This window comes from Rhamphochromis sp. 'chilingali', assembly GCF_963969265.1.
Source record: "Rhamphochromis sp. 'chilingali' genome assembly, chromosome: 4".
NCBI lineage: Eukaryota > Metazoa > Chordata > Actinopteri > Cichliformes > Cichlidae > Rhamphochromis > Rhamphochromis sp. 'chilingali'.
Window position 1 is genome coordinate 23,631,572 of NC_137948.1, and position 24,327 is coordinate 23,655,898.

General features: G+C 38.6%; 3 protein-coding genes across 5 annotated transcripts; 2 read left to right on the top strand and 1 right to left on the bottom strand.

Annotated features, from left to right (window-relative positions):
* The first annotated feature begins 1,773 nt into the window (after positions 1 to 1,773).
* Positions 1,774 to 7,656, top strand: ufsp2 (ufm1-specific peptidase 2). Its single transcript, XM_080880509.1, has 12 exons — positions 1,774 to 1,888; positions 2,088 to 2,169; positions 3,543 to 3,726; positions 4,516 to 4,582; positions 5,014 to 5,168; positions 5,268 to 5,460; positions 5,712 to 5,858; positions 5,955 to 6,119; positions 6,227 to 6,351; positions 6,433 to 6,509; positions 7,111 to 7,235; positions 7,331 to 7,656. Exons 1-12 carry the CDS (start codon positions 1,886 to 1,888, stop codon positions 7,415 to 7,417), a joined length of 1,410 nt encoding a protein of 469 aa, XP_080736635.1. The 5' UTR covers positions 1,774 to 1,885; the 3' UTR covers positions 7,418 to 7,656.
* Positions 7,657 to 9,988: 2,332 nt separating this feature from the next.
* cfap97 (cilia and flagella associated protein 97) lies at positions 9,989 to 19,534 on the top strand. 3 transcript variants are annotated; one of them, XM_080881232.1, is made up of 5 exons: positions 9,989 to 10,156; positions 12,174 to 13,107; positions 14,169 to 14,449; positions 18,151 to 18,313; positions 19,032 to 19,534. In XM_080881232.1, exons 2-5 carry the CDS (start codon positions 12,195 to 12,197, stop codon positions 19,139 to 19,141), a joined length of 1,467 nt encoding a protein of 488 aa, XP_080737358.1. In that variant the 5' UTR covers positions 9,989 to 10,156; positions 12,174 to 12,194; the 3' UTR covers positions 19,142 to 19,534. The 3 variants fall into 3 exon arrangements, with proteins under 3 accessions (XP_080737358.1, XP_080737359.1, XP_080737360.1); XM_080881233.1 differs by having other exon boundaries at positions 19,035 to 19,534; XM_080881234.1 differs by lacking the exon at positions 19,032 to 19,534 and adding an exon at positions 14,599 to 14,671 and having other exon boundaries at positions 18,151 to 18,290.
* A 374-nt stretch (positions 19,535 to 19,908) lies between these two features.
* On the bottom strand, positions 19,909 to 22,088 carry slc25a4 (solute carrier family 25 member 4). The gene is made up of 4 exons (XM_080880081.1): positions 21,899 to 22,088; positions 20,747 to 21,233; positions 20,522 to 20,662; positions 19,909 to 20,405 (listed from the first exon to the last, which is right to left on the bottom strand). The coding sequence occupies exons 1-4, from the start codon at positions 22,007 to 22,009 to the stop codon at positions 20,245 to 20,247; spliced, it is 900 nt and encodes a 299-aa protein (XP_080736207.1). The 5' UTR covers positions 22,010 to 22,088; the 3' UTR covers positions 19,909 to 20,244.
* Between the last annotated feature and the right edge of the window lie 2,239 nt (positions 22,089 to 24,327).

The window sequence follows — 24,327 nt, forward strand, 5'->3', positions numbered from 1 at the left end:
CACCATGTTTGACTGTCGGTGTGATGTTCGTTTTATGAAATGCTATTAATTTTATGCACATGTAACTCAAACCTTCCAAAAAGTTCAGCCTCTGTCTCGTCAGTGCACAGACTGTTTTCCAAAATGTCTTGGGGATCCTGAAAATATTGTTTTTTGGCAAATGTGAGTCGAGCCTTTGTGTTTCTTTTGGTCAGCAGAGTTTTCAGCTCTCACCATAAGTTCACTGGAATCCCAAAGAGTTACAATGGCTTTGAAAGTCTTCCCAGACCAATAGATGTGACTGATTTTGCTTCTCAGCTGTTTCTGTCATGATGTGCTGCCTTTAGAGATCTATTAGTCGACTTCACTCCGTCAGACAGGCTCTAACTAAGTAATTTCTTTAGTCAACAGTAACCAAAGTAACGTGAGTGTTGCTAGTGAAATTGAAATAAGTTAGGGGGCAAATACCTTTTCCCTACACTGCACCTGTTAGGTGTGTTTATTTTATTTTATCTGACACTCTGTTAGATTTAGACAACTGACTTTGCATGCGTGTACAAGAGGAACCATTTCATCTCTGTTTTCCAGTAATCCTAACAAACTTGATTTTATCCAGAGGCATTGTTAGGACAAAACATCAGTGACCTGAAACTGTCCTCATTTTCAACCCCACTTCCTGGCATGTGGTATTTGTGCTATTTGACTTTGACATAGCAGCTAAGAATAGCTAATACAATTTAAAATGGGGTGGAAAAGGTCTGTAATGGGAATATTTTTTCAGTAGATCCTCCTTTTTACAGATATTCTTGTAATTTATAATTCTTAGGCTGAAGAGTTGTCCTTTATATTTTATAAATCAGAGGGTGTAAATCTGATTTATCTGCAAGCCGAGCCTTGATGCTGATTTAATTTATTTGCCTTTGACTAGAAGAGCTTTGGCAGTGATGTTTGGAACAATTTATGACTTAAGCCTGCATAACAGCAACTTAAAATATCAAAAGCCTTGTCTACACTTACACTTCTGGCTTAACTCACATAGCTCTTATGAATATCCTGAGATAAACTGGCAATGCACCAAGAAACACATTTTAACCTTTTTTTGTGTGTGTCTGACTGTGAGCACTTACAGTGTTACAAAACACTTATTGTTGTTTTTAATACCCTCCTCCCCTGCACACACACACACACACACACACACAGTCACACACACCCATACAAAATAAATATCTCAACAAAATTAATAAGAAGAAGAATATTGACACATTGTGTCAAATGTTGCATAAGAAGGGGAACATGGGCAGTGAAGCAAGACTAATTAGATGGAGTAAAGTGTGCATTAGAGACTAAGCACAAGATTTAGCGTTCTCTAAGGGAGGACTGAGGAGGATTATAAGTGCCTTTATTTACTTATTGGCTAATTTTACCCCAGATGTAGATAGACTAATGTTGGGTGTTGGTTTTTTAATTATTATTTTTTTTGTAAACTATTGAGTATATGATTGCTTATCTGATGAACTACAAAAATCCATGCAGTAAATGTGAATCTCAGGGGATTCACATTTCACAACAAAAGTTCAACTAGAAGATGCACTTTTCCTCGGTTCTCGGGAGGATATAGGTGGTAATATACAATACATTTATAGGCGTTTTAAATTTAAAAGGGAAAAAAACTGATAAAAGAAAACGAAATATTGTGAAGACGTGTATGACAAACTATCTAGAAAACGTTCCCGAACTTACGAGTTACTATAAATGCACCATAAATGGGCGGAGCCAGTGTGGCCCAATAGAAAGCCCCAACCAGAGACACGTTGAACTTTTGCTTTAGTAGACATGTCAGCCCCCAGTGCTTAGAAACAACTGACAATAAACAGTGTAGTTCCTTTGCTAGGCTGAGAACTCCAAAATGGTAAGGTTGCTGAAATTAAGTTATCGAAACGAGGTCGTGTCTGTGTTCCTCTGTGTTCAGACCCACGAGTAAGTCTATCTTGTGGGTTCTTCAGTTCGTGGCTTAGCAGTTAGCCAGTAACGCTAAAAGAGTAATTACAATCGTTGTCAGATGATTTCCCCAACCAGCCGCTGACTTCTGTCGTTTTGTGTGCTATCAGGTCGTTGTTGACTCCGAGACTGCGACCGTTCTTCGTGTCAAAGGTCTGCTGGAGTTCAGATGTCAGCTGGACAGCACAGATGGTGTGTTCAGAAACGATTTTTAACAATATGTCTAAATGTACACACACGTAAAGTTAAAACATCCACAGTCGTGGTAAGTGGTTTGCATCCATTCAGCTCGCGCATGAATGTCATGATATTTTGGGGCTTTTAATGATTTCTTGGAAGTGCTGTCTTCCGAGCACAGCACACATTTTTAAGACTTAAAAATAATAATAATTGTGTGTGTGCGCATATTTATTTGGGTTTTTTTTTCTACTAAACACAGAGTCAAACCCTGTGTGAAGTTCAAATAAATAAATACACTCATTTCATTTTTTTTTTTTAAATAAATGGAGATTAAGGTTCTAAAATGTATTTTAACTTGACGGGGCTAAAACCTGTTACCTTCTCATTTGAGATCATGATTGATTAATAAATTGTAGTTTCTTTTTGTAGTTGTGAAAGTCAAAGGAGCTCCATGAAAATCTAAGAATGAGAATTACAGATTTACACAAGCTGAGAAGGTCTCATGGAGCCACTTCTAAACAACTGCAGATTCCATAATCATCACTTCAAACAACTGTACATAATTACATGTTATTTACATATGTCGCCACTTTGTCATGGTCTGGTAGAAGACTCAAACTATCACCCTTAGATTAGAGGAAATTGGTTAGGATGCTCAGGAACAACCCAGGAACGACCAAAGCTCAAACTTCCTATGAACTAGAAACTGCTGGAACACTAGCGTCACTGTCCACAATGAAGAGAGTTTTACATCAGCTTAGACTGAGAAAGAAGCCCTTGCTCCAAAATCGGTACCTTCAAGCTCAACTGAAGGACTATTGAAAATTTGTGGATTATGCTTTAAATCTGCGTCCGTGCCAGGAAACCAACCAGTTTAAATGAACTCTACCAATTCTGCCAAGAAGAGTGGTCAAATATCTAGACAGAATTATGCCAGAATTTTGTTGTTGGGTACCACGATGAAACTCACTAAGTGACACTTAACCAAATATTAGTGGGGGTCTATCTATATATTTGATCCCGTGTGGATTATAGAAAATGCAGTTTTTCTATTCATTTTTCCTGCTATAATTGAGTCAGACTAAATGCTATTTCAAACTTTACCCACATTACCAGGAATATAATTTCAATATACATGCTTGATGTAATGATGGCCTTCTAAGACAAAACCCCCAAACATTACTTTGGATGTCCTCATTTAGAAGATATTTAGTTAACTAAAGTAAAATGTATACATGTGTAGCCGTTTAGTGTACTAGAAACAGTAAATTCTATAACAGAGTGGCAGTAACTGGTCAAATGCAAATTCCAGAACTCAAGCCATACAAATCTATTACCCTAACGCTGTAGGAATGTTAAAGAGAAACGCTATTTTCTTCTTACAGAGCAGCTGGTGCGAAATGTCATCTCGAGAACGTTTGAGACTCTTCGCTCCCAGGTGAAATCTGAATCCTGTGTTCTGGCAGTGAGCGACAGTCCTGTTATTATATGGCCAAACAAAGATGCTTATGCCACACCTGAAGAAATAACTCCAAGTACACTATGTGAAGATATGCATCAATGGATACAGTAAGTACAGACATTATTACAGTGCATTATTTCTCTCTTGAATAGATTCTTCATCTTATTTTGTAAGAAGAAGGCTGACTGACATGCAAGAATTGAGACAATATCTTTGATTGTGGCTCATGAACAGTGGTCCCTTGTTGCACAGTGAGAGATGTTCAGAGTTGTGGACCACAGATAATTTGGGATGTAATTATAAAAAAAAATGTCTGAAATTTTAGGACGACTACCACACACTAAAACTGTTGCTACCAACTAACCAACAGGAACACAGTCTTTAGTGACATATTGATCTGCATCTTTTAGTGGCACGATGGAAAAAAAATCTAAAGCAGAATAGATGAAGGTAAAAAAAATAAAAAATGCGAAGCTAAAGTAGAACATTTAGTATTAGTATCTTGCCCGAGGATACTTTGGCATGCAGACTGAAGCAGCCAGGTTTCAAACTACCAGATACCTTCAGAGTAGACTCTATCCCTGAGCTGCAGCCACCCACAGCAAATTTCAGATATTATGTAAAATTTCAGACATCTGTGGTCATGTAATACATTTTATGCACTCCATACTACGAACTTTATAGGAATAAATGCATTCATGTGTTTGACACTTTGATTTGCGCTCATCTGTTTTAGTCTCTGTTTTGGTTTATAGTTTTAAATGTGTGTTTGTGTGTTTCCCTATATTGTTCTGGACCTCTTTTATTGTCATTGCTGTTTCTTTGTATTTTATTGGGCTATATTGAAAAGTGTGTGTGTGTGTGTGGTGGGGGGGTTGTTTTGTTTTTTATTTCAGGGCAGACGAACAAGAGAGTTCTGGGAAAAAATCATCAAAAAAGAAAAGCAAAAAAAGTTCGGTGGCGGTACGTATCGAATAATCAGCAATATTTTGTGTTCTGTGAATAATATGGAGCCATATTAAAGACTATAATCAGTTTGACAGTGATTTTTTTTTAATTATCTGACCAATTTTTGTTTATAAAAGAAAGAAAGGAGAAAATAGCACTGTTTCCTGAGCCCAGTGTGATGCTTTGATCCAGTCTAGTCACAATAGTCCATATCACAGTGACAATACATGATAAAAGTGCTGACACAGTAGAGCAGGCTCAGTCCTGCTGCCACAGGCCAGGCATGCTCTGTCTTTGTCAACCTGCTGTTCACTGCAGATGCGACTTGAACCTATGCCACTGGCTGATTGTTTCAGCTCTCATCATAACGGTTTTTTTTATGTCTAGTTGTCTTTATGGCGTTTGCGTTTACCTGTGAATATAAATTCACTCTTATTCCCTTTCAGAGTGTCATAAACCTTCGTCTGATGACGGAGGTGACAAAGCCAGGCCCCCTCTCAGCCCCCATCCTCACCAAAACAGTTCTGAAATCCCACTTTGTGAGTGTGACTCTTCCACTAGACTGTGTTGTCTGCACCGGCCGCAGCGATACAATCAAGGAGTATGTCTTTTATACAAAACATCTGGTTTCATACCACTAACCAAAGCTCGTCTCTTACAGTAATATTACTTTTTGTTTTTTTTTATTCTGGTATTGCAGTGCCTGCGAGCAGCTAATTGAGGCACTAACTCATCAGTTGTGTGAGATGGAGAAAGTGACTCTTCAGAACATGAAGGGAATGACATTACTTGTTCCTGAACCGGTCCACTTCCTCCTTCCAGAACCAAAAGGACTGGTGACTGTGGTTTATCCAGTAGGAGTGCCTGACAGCCAGCTAGTAGCACAACGTAAGGTTAGTGTCTTAACATGTGCTCAATCATCCAGGTAAGGAAATCCCAAGAAGTTGATTCACTTCATCTGGATGTAGAGCTCCGTCCAGATGAACAGAATCAACTTTTTGGGAAAGTAAAGTAAGAACCGCAGACTGAACTTCTATCATCATAGACATATTAATCCCAATGAGTTCAACTTGTGCTTTCTTGTTTAAAGAAAGGACAAAAAGAATGAATGACCTTTCCTTGAAACTTTATTTTGTCTGAATAGGAGCTGCATCAGCAGTTTGAGCTACCAGATGACAGGCCTTACTTCAGAAGAGCCAACGCTTACCACTTTCCCAATGAGCCCTACAAAGACGGTTATCTCCGAAACCCTCATCTGGCTCTCACGCACCCTACCCTAGATAATGGAAAGGTATATCTAATTACTTATTTTAAATCCTTAACAGTATTCTGCTCATTTGCAGAAATAGATGAACACAGCAAGATTTTTTTTTTTTCTTTTCTCAAGGTGTATTTGGTCCAGGGGATCTACAGCTATCACCACTACATGCAGGACCGTGTAGATGACAATGGCTGGGGCTGTGCTTATCGCTCCCTGCAGACTATCTGCTCTTGGTTCCAGCAGCAGGGTTACGTAGAGCTGCCTGTGCCCACTCACAAGGAGATCCAGCAGGTAGTTGCCCTATAAAATATGATCAGAGTACAAGATATGCCCACATTTCCTCTTTTTTTTACAATGTTATCAGACATGTCCAAGCTGTCTGGTTCTCTGCTTTCCAGGCTTTAGTGGATGTTGGAGACAAGCAGGCATCCTTCGTCGGGTCACGTCAGTGGATTGGATCCATTGAGGTTCAGGCTGTTCTGAGTCATTTGCTTGGGCTCACTTCCAAGATCCTGTTTGTGAGGTGGGATTGCATTTCTTGTGAATGATTATGTGTTTGTGGATGATTTTAATATATCTGACAACTAATCTGACTTCTCTGTAGTCAGGGAGCTGAGCTGGCGTCCAAAGGCCGAGAACTGGCCAACCACTTCCTCACTGAAGGAACTCCAGTCATGATTGGTGAGCTCACTTTCAAACTGTTACAGTTACATTAATTTTTATGACCTCACAGAAACTTTGTTTTCTTGATATTTTTTATGATAAGCCTTATTTTTATAATTCATTATCCAAATATAGAAAAGTTACCTCACCGCAAAAACCTGAAGAGAAGCAGAAGCCCACTATCATTCCCAGGATTTTTTTGTTTGTTTTGTTTTAATTGGCAGCTTATTGATTTTGGATTTGGTAAAGAAGGGAGTTCATTATAATCAATAAACTTCATTTCCATTACAAAGTAGTGGAAATTTGTCATGAATTTTGCTGTCAGTGCATGACAACATAAAACTCACTATAAACACCACATATAAACATTAAAACATTTTTTTTTAAAGTCACATCACCACAAAAACTCAAAGAAAACCAGAGCCTGCTATCATTTCCAGGATTTGTGCGTACAGTCATCTTAAGAATTTTACTAATTGGCCCAAAAATATGAATTGTATTCTATTGATTATGGATTTGGAAAAGGAGGGAGCTGACTATTTTCAGAAGCCTGTACTGTTGATAGCTAACATAGACAAAGCTTGTTCAAACTTACATTGCTGTTTGCTCTGTGTTGCAGGAGGAGGCGTTTTAGCTCACACTATCCTGGGTGTGGCTTGGAGTGAGACCACAGGGCAGATCCGCTACCTCATCCTAGATCCTCATTACACTGGAGCAGAGGACTTGCAGGTTATCACAGACAAGGTAACGGAAAAGCATTCACACCGCCAGCAATTCTCAGTCTGAAAAGCAGGTTCCCACACACTGTGCTGATCTTGGTGTGGCTGTTATATTTCCAGGGCTGGTGTGGCTGGAAAGGACCTGACTTTTGGGATCAAACTGCGTATTATAATCTTTGTCTGCCTCAGAGGCCGAAGGTCATCTGAGCTCCCTCAGCCTGCCAGATGGATCTCATTTCAGTGAATCATGTTCAGAAATATGGAGGAGCACTCTAACTCGCCTTCTTTATGAACACGTGTCAACTTTTGCAAACTGAAGTAAAATGTGTTATTACTGTATGTAAAAGGCTTTGGTTTTGGTTGAGTCCTGCATAAATGATTAACTTGCAGCTACAGTTGGAAGTAATGTTTGTACTGAAATAAGAAAATAGTTGTTTACTGTGCTTTCATTGATCTTACTTCATTTCAAACAGTTAAACAGTTTTCTCATTGCCTTTTGTTCCTGGTGGACATATGAACCTACCATGAAAGATGGAGTCCTTGCTAAAATGCCATAACGGGCAAACCACTCATTGGTCACTTTATTAGGTATACCTGTTTAACCACTTGTTAATACAAATATCTAATCAGCAAGTTGCATAGCAACAACTCAATGTATTTTGGCAAGTAGACATGGACAGGACGACCTGTTTAAGTTCAAACTGAGCATCAGCATGGGGAGGAAAGGGGATTAAAGTGATTTTATGCCATGATTGTTAGTGCCAGACAAGTACAGAGAACGGTCTGAAAAAGAGAAATTATCCAGTCAGTGGCAGTTCTCAGAGTGAAAGTATGTTGCTGATGCCAGAAGAGAATGATCAAACTGCTTTAAGTTGACAACCAAGATATGCAGAAGAGCATCTTTTATGTGTTGAACTTTGAAACAGGTGGATTGCAGCAGCAGAAGACCACACTGGGTGCCACTTTTGTCAATTAAGAACAGGAAACTACAATTCATGCAGGCTCACCAAAATTGGAAAAAAGAAGTTTGAAGAGTTTGATGTCTGCTGCAACATCTGGATGGTAGGGTCAGAATTTGGTGTAAATAGCATGAAATCATGGCTCCATCCTGCCTTATGTCAATAGTTCAGGCTGATGGTGGTGTAATGGTGTGGGGAGCATTGCTGCTGACCATGTCCATCCTTTTATGACCTCAGTGTAATCTTCTGATCAATACTTCCAGGATATGAACCAAAATCTCTCAGGAATGTTGCCAGCACCTTGTTGAATCTGTGCTACAATATTACTATTTATATGATAAATAATTAGTTGGTGTAGTCCTACATAAGACGACTAAAGAACAAACCTTACATCACATTGTACAAATATGTATTCTGTATTCATTTGGAAACAAGTTACAGTTGAAACAAAGAAATTAACTCTGTTTTTAATGAATAAAATACATTTCACTGAAACTAACCCTCAGTTTGTAGGATATGCAGGTATTCGTGTTTAAAAAAAAATGGTTAATGAAAAAGTTATTTGTGGAAAATGGTCCTTCTTCGTAACTGAAGTTCCAATATTAGCCAGGTGTCACAGTCAAATGGATGGTTTTCTTTCAAAGAAAACAGAGATTTATTAACTTTTTTCATCTTTTTCATACTAAATTTGCAGTTACTTATGCCTTCATTGTCTGAGTATGGGACAAATAAAGAAACCCCCCCCCTATTCAATCCTCATTTCTACCCATCCTGCATTGGCATGTAAATTATATGACAGTGACCAGTCACAGGTTTATACAACAGATCCCCCCGAGTGCTATTGTCCCAGGACATCGGCATTTCATTAGTGTGTGTCACTTCTTGGTCTAATTATGTTATTAAGAGTAAAACCATGACAAATTGTGATTTCAGGGGACGCGCCTCCAGATAATCCTCTTCTTGGTAATGGAGATGCACTAGGGGGAGCAGTTACTGTCGTATAATGGATCCCCAGGAGAAACTTAATGACCTCCCATCTGTTTGTCTCCAGTATCTGTCTCTTGACATGTTTCTTAAGTAGGTTAGAAATTTGTGCACAAAGATAAAAACACACAACACAGGGCAACTCTCTTTTTGTTTGTTTTCTGCATAAAACAGACAGTAAGTTGAGTGGCCAGATTGCAGGAAGTAAAGTAATTTTTATTGTCTATAAAGAACAAAACTTATAACCTCAAGAAAAAAAGGTGAAAAATATAAAACATGAAGAGACATCATTGTATTAAGTCATATTTTAGTAAGTAGACACGCATAAACAAATACAAGGGGCAGGAAGAGTAACAAACGATAAATAAAGGATAGAAATCGGAATAAAGGTGATTCAAATTCAAGTATATTATATGTCATATACTCTGTTGTCCCAGTGTATCAGTTGCATCAGTTTTGTCTTGTTAATGCGCATGTTTTCTATCACTCAAAATCATGAGAAAGAAATAATACAATATAAATTAAGTTTACCTAATATTACTCAATAAGAAACCATTTTGTAAACTGTATGTTAACTGAATTTTATCCCAAATACCTTCAAATATAACACAAATAGTTATTGTTAGATTCAGTACCAAAAAATAAATTTACTTTTGATCAGTTTAACTTACTTTGACTGAAATAATCGGATTTAGCAAATCAGCGGCTGAATTTTCGCTGTTATTGTTTTTATGAAATAATCAAACTCTGATAACCCTCATAGCGATAAAATGCTGGAGTCGACTGCTTCTCTTAACTACTGCAGAGATCTCCTAGGGCGACCGTTGCCAGGAAGTGACGTTGCGTAGTTACCAGGCACCGTGTTACTCCAGCTTTAGCCTGCTAACGCTAAATTTGTTTTTATTGCAGGTTTGCTCTGTATTTATTCAGATTCCTGACATTCTTTCTTAAGAAGAAACTTAATTCTAACGTGAAAACGGTGTGTCGTGCCTTCTTTCGTTGGGTAAGAGAACTAAGATATTCTTGGAGCTTAAGTTAGCTAAACTAAACGAATTGGATAAGTTAGCTATGTTACTATTAACGTTAGTTAACTGCCAGGCTTAACGTGTGTTGTTTATGGGTTAAAACACACGTGAAAGCATTATACCCACCGCATTTTATATTATTGTAGTAATGGAGATTGAAAGTGTAGGTAAACAGATAACCAATAGTGTTAGTGTTTTGGAGCTTGCTACACACTGATGGATAGATTACACAACAGTTTGCTGTTATGCCACTTTAAGCTAAATGAAACCCGGTCTTTGCACTGAGGAAAAGTGTTGAAGAGGCCACTCTAGGGGGACCAACAAGCGAAATGTGGGGCAAAGATTTTATTTATATGTGACAAAGCTTGCTAAAGCTACACGATAGTATAACATGTATTATCTAACCTCAACAAAAACACACACACACGCACAAACTATGCAGATGTCTTTTATTGACTGACCGTTACTGTATCTGACACAAAGGATTACATACACATCATTGGCCTGAATATCTTGGTAATTTGGGGCTTTTAATTAATTTTTGTGGACTGTTCTTTTTCCAGGGTAGAATGATTGTACAGCTACATCTTTAATTACTTTAGTATTGGGTCCATAAGTTTGAATTTAATTTGGATTCTCTAATCCACACATCGTCAAAAGTATACATGTAGTCTCAAGTGTATACATGCACCCCTACTAATATTTGGTTAATTGTCCCTTAGCAAGTTGCGCCTGGAGCACACATCTTTGGTAGTCATCAGCAACTTTCTGGCATAATTCTGGGTGTGTATTTGACCACTCTTCTTGGCAGAGTTAGTAGAGTTCATTCAAACCGGTTGGTTTCCTTTATCAGACCACAGCTTTTAAGCATGGTCCACAAATTTTGAATTGGAAGGCCATTCATGAAGCTTAGTGTTAGCCTGCTTCATCCAAGCCAGTGTGTGCTCAGCTTGCTGGAACAAGATGGTTCAAGTTTGAACCCTCTAGCTGCTGATTTGAGGTGAAGTTGAAGAATTTGGAGGTAGTCCTCTGTCTTTAGTATTCCATCCACTTTGTGTAGTGTGGCAGTACTACTGGCAGCACAACAGCCTCGGAGCATCATGCTAACACCACAGTACTTGACAGATACTACAGTTTGAAAGCCTCACCTTCATGCTACCAAACATTCCTCTTGTCATTGTAGCCAGCTAGCTCAGTGTTGGTCTCATCTGACCATAAAATTCTTCTCCAGAAGGCATTTATTTTATTCCTGTGGGCAGCTGCAAATAATAGTTGAACTTGAAGGTTTCGATGTTGTAAAAGGGGCGTCTTTTTTCATTGGTGCCCTCTAATAATCCTTTAATTGTCCCAAAAGGGGAAATTTGGTACATGGTCATGTAAAACTCTCTTCACTGTAGACAGTGGCACTGGTGATCGAACAGTTTCCAGTTCATGGCAGGCTCGAGCCTTGCTGTTTCCTGGGTTGATAATGAACATCCTCACACAATTTCCTTTCACTTGATGATCATACAGCAGTTTGAAGTGATGATCTTCAGTTCTTTAGAAATGCATTCAAGTTCTGTAACTTGTGCATATCAACATTTCTCCATCGTGTGTTTTCACTGAGTTCACTGGACTGTCCTATTGTTCTTGTTCTTGTTTTCATGGATTTATGCAGTGTTACCTGTTTTATATTGCAAAAAACCTTTAAAATTCTTAACCTTTATTTTGTATTTCAGTATGGATCCTTGTTTGCACATGTCTGTTTAAACCACGTTTCTTGTGAGGATGTTTGTAAGCTAGAACCACATAAAATGTGGAACATTGTCTCAATATGTGGGACAGTGGACAAAGGATAAAAATGCTGTGCAACCCAACATAAAAAGGGACACCTGGCCAATCATTTCAGTCTTTGAAAGCAGTCACTCTAGCAGGTTTTGCTAAGTTGTTAGCTGTTAGGTTAAATAAATGGGTTAAAAAATTACTATTTAGGTATCTCACATTACATCCTTACAGGTGTGCAGAGGGGAAATTGCCATGTTCAACCCCAGTGAACTGGAAGGTGAAGTGGATCACTCGTTTTTCGACAGCGATTGTGCTGAAAGCAGCACAGATGCAGAACATAAGGTGGAGAAAGGTTTGAAGGCTGAGAAGAAGATCTCAAAAGCACATGATAAGTTACATGCAAAACACAGAGAGAATTATCGTGGCGATCTGTCATCAAGGAGTGATCAGACAAGAAAACATCTAAAGCAAGCGGAGACCTATAATAGGAGCAGTAGATCATCCGTTTCCACTACATCGGATAAAATCAGCAATGAAAGCAGTGATAGTGAAGATTGCGCCAATTTAGAACCTAAAAGGTCCAGTAGAACATTCATGGCTTTACTGGCTGAAGCCAAAGAGGTAGATAATACAGATGTTTACATTCAGAGTCCAAAAGAGACCAAAGGAGAAGCATTACCATTCAGTGCCAGCTCTAAAAGGAGAAATAAACAATCTCCTAAAAAAGTAATAAGAAATTTGCACAACCAAAGTCCTTCAGCTCCTCCAAGCAGGTCTGAGAGTCCTTCTCTTTCATCGACTGAGACCAGCACAGATGCAGACTCTGAGGGCTCCTATAGCAGTAGCAGTCACCAGAGCAGCTTAGAGTCCCCTGCCCTCCCGAAAACAAGTGCAACTTCTTCCTCATGTCCAGGAATAAGAAGGACCAGAGTAGGCTCAGCAAGGCCTCGTGATTTTCCTGTTCTCCATACGGCAGACTCAGATGATTCAGTGACAGATGTGACCCCACTCTCCTCACCTGACACCAGTCCTCTTCAGTCACTGGACTTGAATGTCACAGAGGTCGAAGAAGAAAGTCATAAAGAGGAGCAGCCGCGGCAGAGTGTGCCCTCCAGTGGTCTTAGAAACATACAAGATGATGACTCAGATCAGGATGTGGATGAGTGTGAGTATGGTTGAGCTTTACGTTATAATAGTTGTATTTCTAAGCCCACATGGAGTTATGCCCTAGGCCTCTTTTCACAGCAGTCATTTTGACATGTCGTAGAAGTGTAAATAGATGTTTAATTGGTTAAAGGTATTATGGGAACATTTCCTTTATTACGCCACACTCATTCCAGTGAGACAGCATGCATTACTAGGGACAAGGCCATAATTAACCTACAAACACATTTCAGAATAGCGGCTATGAAAAAGGTCCATTGATGTGGTGAAAATGACATAAAAAATTTGTTACACTTAAAATTGCAGTCTAAGTATAAAAAAACACTTCAGTCCCAAACCTGAAAAATAGGAACTGTTGCATCAACATGCATTTCATTAAAGATTTTAGCTGGTAAGTGTAGTGTAAGCTTTATATGAGCTTCTCTCTCTCTCTAAAACAGAAGTTTATTTCTCCTCCGTGAGTTCAGTAAATCAGCTTTTTCCCCAAAGTAATTGTAACGTGTATGAAAACAGTTGTCCACACAAAGATTTGTGAGTTTTAGTTGAATTCTGCTTCACATAAAAATCTTTTTCAAGGTTTTCTCTTTTAGTTTCAACATACTGCTGTTTTTCAAAATGTAGCTCAGAAGGGGTTTGCACAGAGTGTGGTTAACATTGCAGAGCAAGCTCTTTTGAACACTGATGAAGAAATAAAGTGCACAAAAAGATTCCACTTCACTTATTTGTGACTTTTCAAAATGTACATGATGGAGGTTGCAGAAATGTAGCTCAAGAATATGGCTCTTCAAAAATTCAGTTTTTCATATCAAAGAACCCAAACTTATATAAGCAGCAGAAGTAAGTACAATTTTATTTATACAGAGAAATTCACAACAAAAATGCTAAAACCTAAAAAACAAAGACTCAAAAACAAGTTGGAAAAAGATGCGTTTTTAGCTGTTTGCAGAGGGTGTTCTGATGTACTGATGTTTGACCTGAGCATCAGTACAACAGAACATTTTCCACCACTAGCACAAAATGTGAAACTCAAATTATGATACAACTGTTTGTTTTTCCTTTCAGGCTCTCTCAATTTAGAAAGTCAGCTTGGAAGAAAACTGGTCTTCCACTATCCTGGAGGGAGAAACAGGAAAAACTACTCCTTCAGCAATGAGGAGGTTCGGCGCATTGATTTAGAGAATCAGCGACTACTTCGCGAGCTGTCTCGCCTCTCTCCGGGTCCCAGATCGGGAAGCGCACCAGTGAAGAAAAGCCACGGGGAAAGTAACTCTCCTCGAATTCGCCTCACTCACAGTGCAGTGAACAGGCAACGAGAACAGCAACGGATTGAGCGGGAGAACCTGGTAAGTTTCACTTCTTGGGTCAAAACTCAATCCTTGATTTGCTTAATTGTTTTGATAATAGGCGGTCTTAATAGCAAGAGAAACATTTGTGATAAACTGAGTAAGAAATTAATTTGCTTTTGTGTTTCTTTGTCTTTTGCAAACAACAGAAGAGTTTCACCAGGCGACAACTCTTCACCCACTAATGTATTGAATTGGATGATTCCCCCCCAACTAATTCTAGTATGTAATGTTGGGGAAAAAATTACTCCTGTGTCCTTGCAGTATACTTATAATCTGTAGAAAGAAATTCCAGTTTTCAATCATATAAATATATTTATCCATCCATCCATTCTCTTCCGCTTATCCTTTTCGGGGTCGCGGGGGCACTGGGGCCTATCCCAGCTGTCATAGGGCAAGAGGCGGGGTACATCTAACTGTTCTTCCCTCTCAATCAACTTTTGCTAGTGTAACATATTTTTGAATTGACTTTCAATTGCACAGCAGCATTAGCTGCTATAATAGCATTGTTATATTGCTTTCATGTTTGTTTTTCTTCAACAAATTTTTAGAAAAGATAAGAAAATGTATTTTCTTATCTAGTTTTTCAAATATCTCAAAATGCTTATGGTTGAAAGCAACTTTCTTCAATATGGTTTTGAGGAGAAATACTGTAAAGAACAACACCCCTAACAGAAGTTCTCAAAACTAAGAAAGATAATTATTAACATGAGTGGATATCAAAAAGAGCAGAGAGATTTAATGTTGCTGTGAACAGGCTTGTCACTCTGCGAGAGATCGTGTAGGTTAATAATATGTAAATCACTCAAAAGTTAAGATGTAAGTCAGAAAAGTCCCAAACAGAAACCTTAGGACTGGTTTTGAGGTTTCATAATTCAAATGTAATAATTATATTTCTTTTCTTGTTGGATCTAAACGTCTATAGGTGTGAAATTAATAGAATAAAAATGACTTTTAGTTTGCTAGATAGGGTCAGAGTGGCATTATTTTTTGTTAGGGGACGTCTAAATAAGTCTTTTTGGGTTCCTGTTCTAAAAACAATCTTTTCTTACTGTATTTTAAATTCTTAAAGAGACTGTAAATACAACATGTAACTATAGAAGTTGACTTTTCCCACTAGACTTGTTACTCAAGTTGGTAACTTCCTTGAAAACCAGTCTACATGTTACTGTATTGCATCCTACTTTTTAATTATTTACTCTTTTTTTTTTTGTTTTTTACGTTGCCTTTAGTAAACTATTGAAGAAACATAAAGAAAACATTTTATGAAAAAAAAAAGAAGTTTCCTCATAAATACTTTAAGTAGAGAACAGAATAGAGAGAATAAAGAATAGAGATGTTTTGATTTGAGTTTAGCGTCAGTCCAAGAGTGCCACCTCTGCAAACGTACATGGAAAGACTTGGACAGATGGCAGCAGGTGGCAGCCAGCAGCAGTGCCGCAGACTGACATTTGACAGAGTTCAGTCTCTGCAGCTTTAGTCTCTCATCCCATATATTGACTTATCTTGGCAACATTTTTTATGTCTACATGCAGCACAGTTTCAAAAGAGGAGATGGGGAAGTAAAGACATATTAATTATTGGTAGCCAGCCAAGGCACTGGTGTCACTAAGTGAAAACCTGACTTCTTTTCTACTCATGTGTTCCTGTAATAATGATTATATATTTTTTAAATTGATCCCTAATGTTGCTGCTATAAGCCAGAATGTTTCTATGGTTTTAAGAACAGACTGTCCTCTCTCTTGAGCCCATCTCTCTGCGTCAGGAGTGGTTTTCGCCTTCTCTATTCTTAGAGATTAGTAATTGAATCTGCCCGTGTGATCAGTGTATACACCCCACACATCACACATGTAAGACACCTCTGGCAACCACAAGTAGTACCACTTCTGTGTATTTCAAGTGCTAGTTTACCCTCTACACATAGTATTCTTTCAAAGAAATTATATACACTAATAATAACAATAATAATAATAATGATAATACAATGGGTACATTTTCATTGAAGATGTCTCCTGTAATGCAAACATTAAAAATATAGTAGGTGGTAATTCTGGCTGTATTTAGAAGCCTGCAGTGCCTTTTCATGCCCTCTGGAAGACTTTTGATCTTCAGCACGAAGGTCTGGTGATGCTTGAGCTTTTTCCTCATCACACTGCTTCATATGGAGCTTTTGTTCACTGAGAGATTACAGCAGACCCTGCGTGTGGGAGTGCATGCGTGACATTTAGCCACTTGTCTACACTGATTTGCTTCATGCTGTTTTGTTGGGGTTGCTGTGTACCTTTCGCAAAGTCCTGGTGCACAGCAGTTGGTAAATTGTTGACTGGTAAATTTGACTTATTTAATAAAATAGTGACTTATTTTTAAGAGGTAGATTGTTTTAAAATACATTTTAGTGTATGTGCTGTTTTTTTATGTATTCATTCTAGCCAAGAGCAAGAATGAATATAATCAAACCAGTCAAATCAAATAATAAAAAAGTAATATTTAAAAAAATATTTAAAAAAATAAACTCTTACCATATATTTCTTTTGCACGGTGTTCATTTCAGGTTGTTTTATCTATATTTACTGTAACTGTGCTGCGTAGTTTAAACTACGGAAAAGAAATAGTAAAAACTTATATGTGATTACTCATGAAAGTGGCCACTTTCATGAGTAAATCATATAAGGCTTACATGATTTACTCATGAAAGTGGCCACTTTCGCATTACTTTCATACATTGTTTTAGTAAGTATCCAAAACATACAAGTTTCATTATATAATTTTTCAAGGGATCTTATATCTGTTTTCACACTTATATGCTTTTCATACAAGTTTCACACAAGACAGATACAAACTTTGTAAGATTTATATATATCTTTTCCATATGGGTTAGCTCAAGAGTGTCACCCCGGTTTCATCTAAAGTGGACATACAGCACTTAAACTGTTTGACCACCTAAAAACAAAGAACACAAATATTTTAGAAATCTGTCGAAAACCTGTTTAAAACTTAAAATTGCTCAATTCACTGAATTAATGTTTAATACAGAAACAGCAGACTAGACTTCTCAAAGAAGTCTGAAATGAATCAAGCCTAATATTCAACTTTTTCTGCTGAGTATTGCAAAAAACCCCAAACAAATGGTAATTTAGCTTGTTAATGAAAAAATAATCATGTACTTTACTATTTGTTTCAGCTTTTTTTGTAAAATGGTAAATTTAAAAGTTCATGAAAAATAATTATTATATTTTAGACTTAAAAATGTTATTTTAATTAAAGAGCTTGCACACCAGCTTGATGTTGATCTAACCATTACCTAAACATAAAAAAAGTATTTTGCCAATACAGTAGTTAATTTCAGGCAGCTTTGGCATAACCCTAACATTGGGTGGTGGTCTAATACTTTTGTTAAGCACTTCAAAGAAACAATCTCACTGACTTAATGTTTAAAAAAACAACAACAAAAAACAAACAAAAACCTTCACAAGTTGATTACACTAAACATCAGTGGGCCTGATGGGACGTATATTTGGCATCATTGGTCTATATCACATACAATATTACAAACTGTGTGTATTTTTTTCTGTCAGTACCTTAGGTCCAGTACCAAAATTTGAGTTTGAAATGTAGTTACCTCCCACAGTGGTGGGGGAACAGTTTACTTTTACAGTATTTTTGGAGTATTAATGAGGTAAGAATCTTTCTATTCCTCTCAGGCTTTCCTGAAGAGGCTGGAGTCTGTGAAGCCCACACCTGGCCTGAGGCGCTCAGAGCAACTGGCAGACTATCAGCGCCAAGCCGGATACCTGGGAGGTTCTTCATTTCCCATCTGCAGGTCCACCACAAAGAAAGATCGATCTAGCAGCAGGACTACCTCCGGTTGGTGTCTTACATCTTTGGTTGTTTTCCAACAATTTTAATTTTAAGTACTTTGGTTTAGATAACAGATATGTACCTTCTAGTACATGCTATATGCTCCTCCAGTTACAGTTTGTCATACTGCAATTAAAGCACAGCTACAGAATATTAATAATAAATAAAAAACCTTTGCATGCAGACCTCAGTGTTTTTGTTCAACGAGCACACCACCTGCAGGAGTGTGTGTGGGGAGACATTTGGAGAAGCCTGCTGTTATTTGCTTGTGTTGCATTAATTAAGGTAGAAAAAGGCATTAGCATGTGGTACGCACTCATGTCAAACTGATGGCTGCAAATTTATCTCCAGATGGTTGCAAAGACTGGATTAAAGAGAACGAGAAGACTGTAAAAAGCAGCTCTTAACACTGCTATGAAATGAATTTCATGGCTCAGTAACTGACAAACTGTTTCTCCTCTTAACACCTTTTTGTCTTTTTAATGTTTGTGTTTCATTGTTGCTTCCTGGTGTTAAAATAACATTTGAAATAATTAACCAATAACAGATTCCAACTGTCATAAAACACGTGTGTGTGTGTTTGCCTGATTGTTTTTAAATACAATTTCAAATATGTACATATTTTCTTAGCAGTGTAATAATGGTTTTTAAAGTTGTGCTATTTTATGATTAAACTGTAATGATAAGCCTGTAATCAGAGAGCATGTTTCTGTTATCCACTCAGCAGGTCCCAGGTCAGTCAACTCCAGGGCATCACTCCCCTCCACTGACTCCAGCAGCAGACCTTCACCCAGGTCAAAAAAACCAGGTGCAGCGCGGGCAGCATGGTGCTGAGAGCGCTGTTTAACATTTAATCTGCTAAAATCTGGTTTCTGTTATCCATATTCAGTTGATATCTTTGCATCGCAAAATATTAAAAAAGGAACAAAGCTCAAAGGTTCTTGTCACGTAAATGTGTTCAGCATACTTTCATCTGGCTTAATCAACTCTTCAGTGATTTTCGTGTAACCATGCTTATCCATTATAAACATTTTCTTTGAATCTGAAATATGGTATGTGTGGCTTCCACAGCAGTGTCGCAGTACCGAAGTTAGCTGCACAAGCAGAAGATATTGTTTTGTTGAAGGTATAAATGTACAAATTATTGTTTATTATGACTGAATTTCAGTTCCTATAAATGTAACCTTTTTTTTTTACATTGCTTGATTAAATGGGATACACAAAAAATTGTGTTTTTAAGTTATTTAAAGGTTTACTTGTTTATATTTATTCTGTTTCCTGTTAACTAAAGCTGTTTTCCCACCAATTAACAGTGTACTGTTTTGCATCTTTAAAGATGCAAGTTTTGTTCAAATCATTCTTGCTGGAAGATGCATTTATTAGCTTTTATCATGGAAGACAATCGATGGGACAGCAGAAAAAAATGGGTGTAAATAATACATTGAAAAGTCGCACTTTGCTGCTTCACTTCTGAAGCATTGTGTATGTTGGCTTGGTGTCCATGTGGGGAGTTAAACAGAAAATCTAATATGAAAACCAACAAGACTGTGACAACAGTGCATTCATCAAAAAGACTGGACTGTTAGAATAATACGTTTTTATTCTTAATAAAATAATTTATGAGGATCAGAGTGGTCACAGCATAACACATGGGTCTCCTCAACTTGCTTCACAAACTTACTAACATGGGAAGCATGACCTGAAGTGACATCATCATGTGCGTCATCACAAAATCTCCACCTGCTTGACTTTTACTGAACGACTGCCTGTTGGCATGTCCTAGATGGGATATATACACTTTTGGTTCACCCACCCTCCTTACCTGGGCTGTCATACTGTAGACGCCCACACTGTAAATTCACCAAGCTGTTATCACTGTATCACCAGAAATAAGACTTAAACAAAGTAAAGGGTTTCCTTGGGGATTGGTTGAAAGTTTAGTATGCAAACTTCTTGAACTCATCGTAAAGCACCAGCACAAAGGCACCACCCATGCCTCTGATCACGTTAGACCAGGCACCTTTGAAGAAGGCTTTTGGTCCCTCGTCCTTGATGATTTTCTTCCAGCAGTCGATTGTGCCCTTGTACATGATGTCAGCTTTGGAAATAAAAAGAGAAGAAGACAACGGACATGAATAATGTTGCATAATGCCCTCACATGAATGCTTAATAACTGTGCAATAACTGGGCCAAACGAATCGAACATGGTTTCACCTCCTTTGCGTCCAGACTGCATCATCATACGACGTCTGACTGTATCGAAGGGGTATGAGATGAGACCAGCTACAGCAGTGACGGTTTGGGCGATCATCCAGCTGACGATGATGTGCGTGTTCTTGGGATCTGGCAGCATACCTATAAGAAGCACAAGTTAAGTCACCCACGTGTAAAATGCACATGTACACTGTTAATACATTCTAGTGTAACAGCTGTGCGCACCTTTAGCCGTGTCGAAGCATCCAAAGTAGGCCGCTCTGTAGATAATAATACCCTGCACTGACACGTTGAATCCGAGGTAAAGACCCTTGAGCCCATCGGTTTTGAAGATCTTGGCAATACAGTTTCCAAGACCAGTGAACTCTCTCTCTGCTGTGCCCTTGCCGATGTCTGCAGCCAGCCTCGTTCTGGCGAAGTCGAGAGGATACACGAAACAGAGCGAAGTCGCACCAGCGGCACCACCAGATGCCAGGTTGCCAGCGAAGTAACGCCAGAATTGTTTTTTTTGATCCACGCCACCGAGGAAGATCTTCTTGTACTTGTCTTTGAAGGCGAAGTTGAGGGCTTGGGTTGGGAAGTAACGGATGACATTGGCCAGGTTGCCTCTCCAGAAAGAAATGAAGCCCTGTTCCTTGGGGATTCTAACCACACAGTCAATGATTCCCTTGTACTGTGTTTCTGCTGTGATCTGCTTGCTGGCATGCTGGACCTGCAAACAAAGCATAAAAGTTCTGTATTGGACACACGTGTGCCATAGTTCCATGTAAATGTAAACCTTGACACGACAGGGACCATTTTTTCTAAATAGTATGCAATATTTGAGCAAAATTTTAATTTTAAATACATCATTTTGGTATTTACATAATCTTAGACTACTATGTTTAATATTCTCCGGACAGACATCATGTAGTTGTAGGCCCAGCAGAGGCACACTCCTGTCACTTGAGACCTCACTGTGTATTAGATTACACACTTCAAGTTAAATTTAGCAGTCCACTTTCACTGACTATTGCAGTGGTCATCTGTAATAATAAAGGATTAATTAACTTAATAAAAGCACAAACAGCATGATGAACTAGCTACTTATGGTCGTTTTTCTGCAACGCTTATTAGGAGGGCTTGCCACCCTTACTGTCACCAGAAGAATTCTGCGTAACTTGGCGCGTAAAACTATTTCCACATCAATCCATGACCTCTCACGTGCCCACTGGCATTACGCACGAGACCAAATGAGTCCAAAGGGCCATTTCTTTCTTGAAAAACAATTCTTGTGTTGCATTTTGTGTTTGAGTTATCGCAGAAGCCCCACAATTACGCACGCTTTACGCAGACATGCGACCGTGCCAGAGGCAGCAGTTGGTTCAGTCATTTTACCTGCAGCAACAGCTTGACTCTCTCAATGGGAGCGACAGCTGTTTTGGAGATGGCAGCGGCGATGCCACCGGCCAAAAAGTCTTTCATAAAACTAGTCACCGCGTCCGACATGATTGGTTGTTTCTTGTGGAGATCCGAGACTTCTGACTTTTCCAAAAGTGGCCAAGATCCTGAAGGAAACCTTACGCTTCTCCAAGTGGACGAGGCAACCCCCATGTGTCTTAATATATGCGGGGCAATTATCGCGAGAATCTTGAGTGATGGATTTACAGTTGGTCGAACAGATAAACGAGGCCGAATAAATTTCCGAGGTTAAAGTTCAACTCGTGCGCCATGTTTCTGAAGTCAAGAGTCGGCCTACCCGGGGACGTTTAAAGGACACAATGTGTGTAATTTGATAATTATTAAAAGTCAGATGTCACTAATCCTTATGATGGAGAAGTCCTTTATCTAAAGTCCGACTGGAGAACAGCTTTTGCATTCTGTCTACACACACTTGTGGGGTTTATTGAGTTTCCAGAAAACTGAAAAAAAAATCTGTCTTTATTAGAATAATATTAAGGTAACAATTAAATTTCATAGCGTATTAAATGTGTATCATGACTTCAACCCCAGTATGAGATTTACAGAGAGCTGTGTACTCTGTAAATCTGTAAATCTCATGGTGTAATTTTTATCCAATGACTCCAGTTGCTAAGGCCTCGGGAAACCTAAAAGAACATAAAAGAGATTTTTATCTATCTATCTATCTATCTATCTATCTATCTATCTATCTATCTATCTATCTATCTATCTATCTATCTATCTATCTATCTAAATACAATCTGTTCTAGGACAGGGCAAGTGGATGGAACACATATTTACTGAAAAAAAGAAGAAGATTAGAATGATTTTTGTATCATCACACTGGCAGTTTTGTCGCATATTCATTTATGATAAATACAGGGAGTGCAGAATTATTAGGCAAATGAGTATTTTGTCCACATCATCCTCTTCATGCATGTTGTCTTACTCCAAGCTGTATAGGCTTGAAAGCCTACTACCAATTAAGCATATTAGGTGATGTGCATCTCTGTAATGAGAAGGGGTGTGGTCTAATGACATCAACACCCTATATCAGGTGTGCATAATTATTAGGCAACGTCCTTTCCTTTGGCAAAATGGGTCAAAAGAAGGACTTGACAAGCTCAGAAAAGTCAAAAATAGTGAGATATCTTGCAGAGGGATGCAGCAGTCTCAAAATTGCAAAGCTTCTGAAGCGTGATCATCGAACAATCAAGCGTTTCATTCAAAATAGTCAACAGGGTCGCAAGAAGCGTGTGGAAAAACCAAGGCGCAAAATAACTGCCCATGAACTGAGAAAAGTCAAGCGTGCAGCTGCCAAGATGCCACTTGCCACCAGTTTGGCCATATTTCAGAGCTGCAACATCACCGGAGTGCCCAAAAGCACAAGGTGTGCAATACTCAGAGACATGGCCAAGGTAAGAAAGGCTGAAAGACGACCACCACTGAACAAGACACACAAGCTGAAACGTCAAGACTGGGCCAAGAAATATCTCAAGACTGGTTTTTCTAAGGTTTTATGGACTGATGAAATGAGAGTGAGTCTTGATGGGCCAGATGGATGGGCCCGTGGCTGGATTGGTAAAGGGCAGAGAGCTCCAGTCCGACTCAGACGCCAGCAAGGTGGAGGTGGAGTACTGGTTTGGGCTGGTATCATCAAAGATGAGCTTGTGGGGCCTTTTCGGGTTGAGGATGGAGTCAAGCTCAACTCCCAGTCCTACTGCCAGTTTCTGGAAGACACCTTCTTCAAGCAGTGGTACAGGAAGAAGTCTGCATCCTTCAAGAAAAACATGATTTTCATGCAGGACAATGCTCCATCACACGCGTCCAAGTACTCCACAGCGTGGCTGGCAAGAAAGGGTATAAAAGAAGAAAAACTAATGACATGGCCACCTTGTTCACCTGATCTGAACCCCATTGAGAACCTGTGGTCCATCATCAAATGTGAGATTTACAAGGAGGGAAAACAGTGCACCTCTCTGAACAGTGTCTGGGAGGCTGTGGTTGCTGCTGCACGCAATGTTGATGGTGAACAGATCAAAACACTGACAGAATCCATGGATGGCAGGCTTTTGAGTGTCCTTGCAAAGAAAGGTGGCTATATTGGTTGCTGATTTGTTTTTGTTTTGTTTTTGAATGTCAGAAATGTATATTTGTGAATGTGGAGATGTTATATTGGCGTCACTGGTAAAAATAAATAATTGAAATGGGTATATATTTGTTTTTTGTTGAGTTGCCTAATAATTATGCACAGTAATAGTCACCTGCACACACAGATATCCCCCTAAAATAGCTAAAACTAAAAACAAACTAAAAACTACTTCCAAAAACATTCAGCTTTGATATTAATGAGTTTTTTGGGTTCA

Coding starts and splice junctions, on each gene's coding strand:
- slc25a4 (XM_080880081.1), bottom strand. CDS start 22,009: ATGTCGGACGCGGTGACTAGTTTTATGAAAGACTTTTTGGCCGGTGGC. Junction 21,234..21,898: donor GAGTCAAGCTGTTGCTGCAG/GTAAAATGACTG, acceptor CTTTGTTTGCAG/GTCCAGCATGCCAGCAAGCA. Junction 20,406..20,521: donor GCAGTCTGGACGCAAAGGAG/GTGAAACCATGT, acceptor TTATTTCCAAAG/CTGACATCATGTACAAGGGC.
- ufsp2 (XM_080880509.1), top strand. Junction 6,120..6,226: donor CTCACAAGGAGATCCAGCAG/GTAGTTGCCCTA, acceptor TCTGCTTTCCAG/GCTTTAGTGGATGTTGGAGA. Junction 6,510..7,110: donor AGGAACTCCAGTCATGATTG/GTGAGCTCACTT, acceptor TCTGTGTTGCAG/GAGGAGGCGTTTTAGCTCAC.
- cfap97 (XM_080881232.1), top strand. CDS start 12,195: ATGTTCAACCCCAGTGAACTGGAAGGTGAAGTGGATCACTCGTTTTTC. Junction 13,108..14,168: donor AGATCAGGATGTGGATGAGT/GTGAGTATGGTT, acceptor TTTTCCTTTCAG/GCTCTCTCAATTTAGAAAGT. Junction 14,450..18,150: donor GGATTGAGCGGGAGAACCTG/GTAAGTTTCACT, acceptor TATTCCTCTCAG/GCTTTCCTGAAGAGGCTGGA.